Genomic DNA, 2,016 nt, shown 5'->3' with positions numbered 1-2,016 from the left:
GGTGTGTCCAGCATCATGGCGACGTCACAGTGAACACACACACACACACACTCCATCTCATGCCTGAGTTTCCTCTTGATTTAATTTTACTATAAAGTCATTTCAGTTAAGAAATTCGGAGTCTTAATTTCATTAAAATTGAGATATTTATGCAGCTTGATGTTTTAATTTGTTTTTCACATTTCAGTTTATACATCAACACATTTTCTTGACTCATTTTTTCTCTTTTTGTTGCTCTTGGATTTTGGATTTTCATTCTTTAGGAAAGAGATCAGAAATGTATGGAAGCTTGTTTTCTCCACCGGTAACTTGCAACTTTTTAGCTCACAGTTTATATCTCACCATTCCAACAGTTTTTTCTGGTATGTTGCAATTCTGACTTATTTCTCAGGACTGTAAGAAAAAAAGTCTGAATTGTGAGATATAAACTAAAAATCGCAAGAAAAAGTCCAAATTGTGTGTTAAAAAGTAAGTTTACTTTTAATTTTTTCATCCAGTGGCAGAAACAAGCTTCTATACAAATGTGATTCTAGATTTGAATTAGATGTTTCAAATATGCATTTATAAATTATAATAAAACCTGAGACTGACGGACCTCCTCTGTGTGACAACTAGCCCCAGGCTGATCTCTAAAGAAGACAAAACTGCACAGAGAATCAGTGGATGTGCTAAATATTGCCTTACTTTTGACAAATTTTCAGGGTTCTGCTGTGTGTCTGAAATATGAAGGCAGGCTGTGATGCGCTCAAATGATTGAGATTTATTTTATTTACACTGAATACTGAATCATCATTTTTGTTGGTCACAGGGCAGATTTCATATCAAACAATAATTTCGCTTTGATTTAAGGACTAGTTAATGGTTAGGGTTGGTGTTAGCACAATGTTTTACTGGAATAGTTGGTCCGCCCAAGGGTTATTGGTGAAAATGTGTTGTATTTGTTATGTGCTCACTCTCCGTTCATCCGAGATTCGCTCATAATAATCACACCCGTCAAGCTCCAGAAATGTCAAAAAGAATATCACGGCTCATTTTCTGTGGCTTGTGCGCTGTGTTGGAAAGCTTATGAAGGCTTTATGCGAGAAAAGAGATTTAAAGCACAATTTGCACAGAAATAGAGTAAATCAATAATAATCTATAGATGATAGACGTACGTATTTACCGAAGTGCATCATTAGAGAGCATTTAATGGAATTCAGTTCTGATTATCTTGTTGCAGAATGTTCATGTTGAGAGGTGTACTTCTGTATCTTAATGTGAAGTTGATATATGGATCTAGAGACGCATGCCGTAACACACACACATACACACAGTTGCATTGCCAAAGAGTTCTTTATTTAAACCGATACAACAATGTCTTCACTCGACACATTGCTGGTACTCTCTCTGCAGTTAATTTGAATGTTTTTCCCAATTTATCACATTAAACATCCAGAGTATCAAAGCATTTAACATTTAACACATGACAATAACCCATACGGACAAACTGTGCTGCTTTTGAAGGCATCACGAGACGATCCATCCTGACTGGCACATCTTCCATCCGTCTGCAGAAACATCATCGTCCGGTGCTGGAGCTCATCTTCAAAGCTGAGGACGATGATGATGATGAGGAGGAATGAGCTCTTCACTCCTCATGCGTCCTGATATTGTTTGGCCAGTAACCACATGAGCAGAACTGTGATCAACACAATCATAAAGTTCAGAAACAGCTCCTGTGAGGATCGGTCCATCTGAGATGTTCAGAGCAGAAACTCGACAGCTGGAAGACGAGACGACCGGAGCTCTGGATCAGAGACAGAGAGAGAGAGAGAGACGGAGAGAGAGATGTGGAAAACAGACAAGTATGCTGGTCATTAAGAAATGAAGCCAGCCATCTATCCATCCATCTGTCTATTCATCCGTCCAAGTTTCACCCCCTGTTTGGCTTTGAATCAAACGCAAATCTATCATCAGTTTAACTGCTGTGAGACACAGACACACACACACTCACTCACTCACACACACACACACACA

At 38.6% G+C, this 2,016-nt stretch overlaps 1 protein-coding gene across 1 annotated transcript; it reads right to left on the bottom strand.

Moving 5' to 3' along the window:
- Positions 1 to 1,313: 1,313 nt before the first annotated feature.
- sln (sarcolipin) lies at positions 1,314 to 1,817 on the bottom strand. Its single transcript, XM_016479239.1, has one exon. It carries the CDS (start codon positions 1,731 to 1,733, stop codon positions 1,635 to 1,637), a length of 99 nt encoding a protein of 32 aa, XP_016334725.1. The 5' UTR covers positions 1,734 to 1,817; the 3' UTR covers positions 1,314 to 1,634.
- Between the last annotated feature and the right edge of the window lie 199 nt (positions 1,818 to 2,016).

This window comes from Sinocyclocheilus anshuiensis, unplaced genomic scaffold (assembly GCF_001515605.1).
Source record: "Sinocyclocheilus anshuiensis isolate Anshui unplaced genomic scaffold, SAMN03320099.WGS_v1.1 C32999886, whole genome shotgun sequence".
Lineage (NCBI taxonomy): Eukaryota > Metazoa > Chordata > Actinopteri > Cypriniformes > Cyprinidae > Sinocyclocheilus > Sinocyclocheilus anshuiensis.
The sequence above is the reverse complement of the archived record's forward strand: the minus strand, read 5'-3'. Positions and strand labels throughout refer to the sequence as shown.

Excerpts from the sequence above, each read along its gene's own strand:
- sln (XM_016479239.1), bottom strand. The coding sequence starts at position 1,733 with ATGGACCGATCCTCACAGGAGCTGTTTCTGAACTTTATGATTGTGTTG.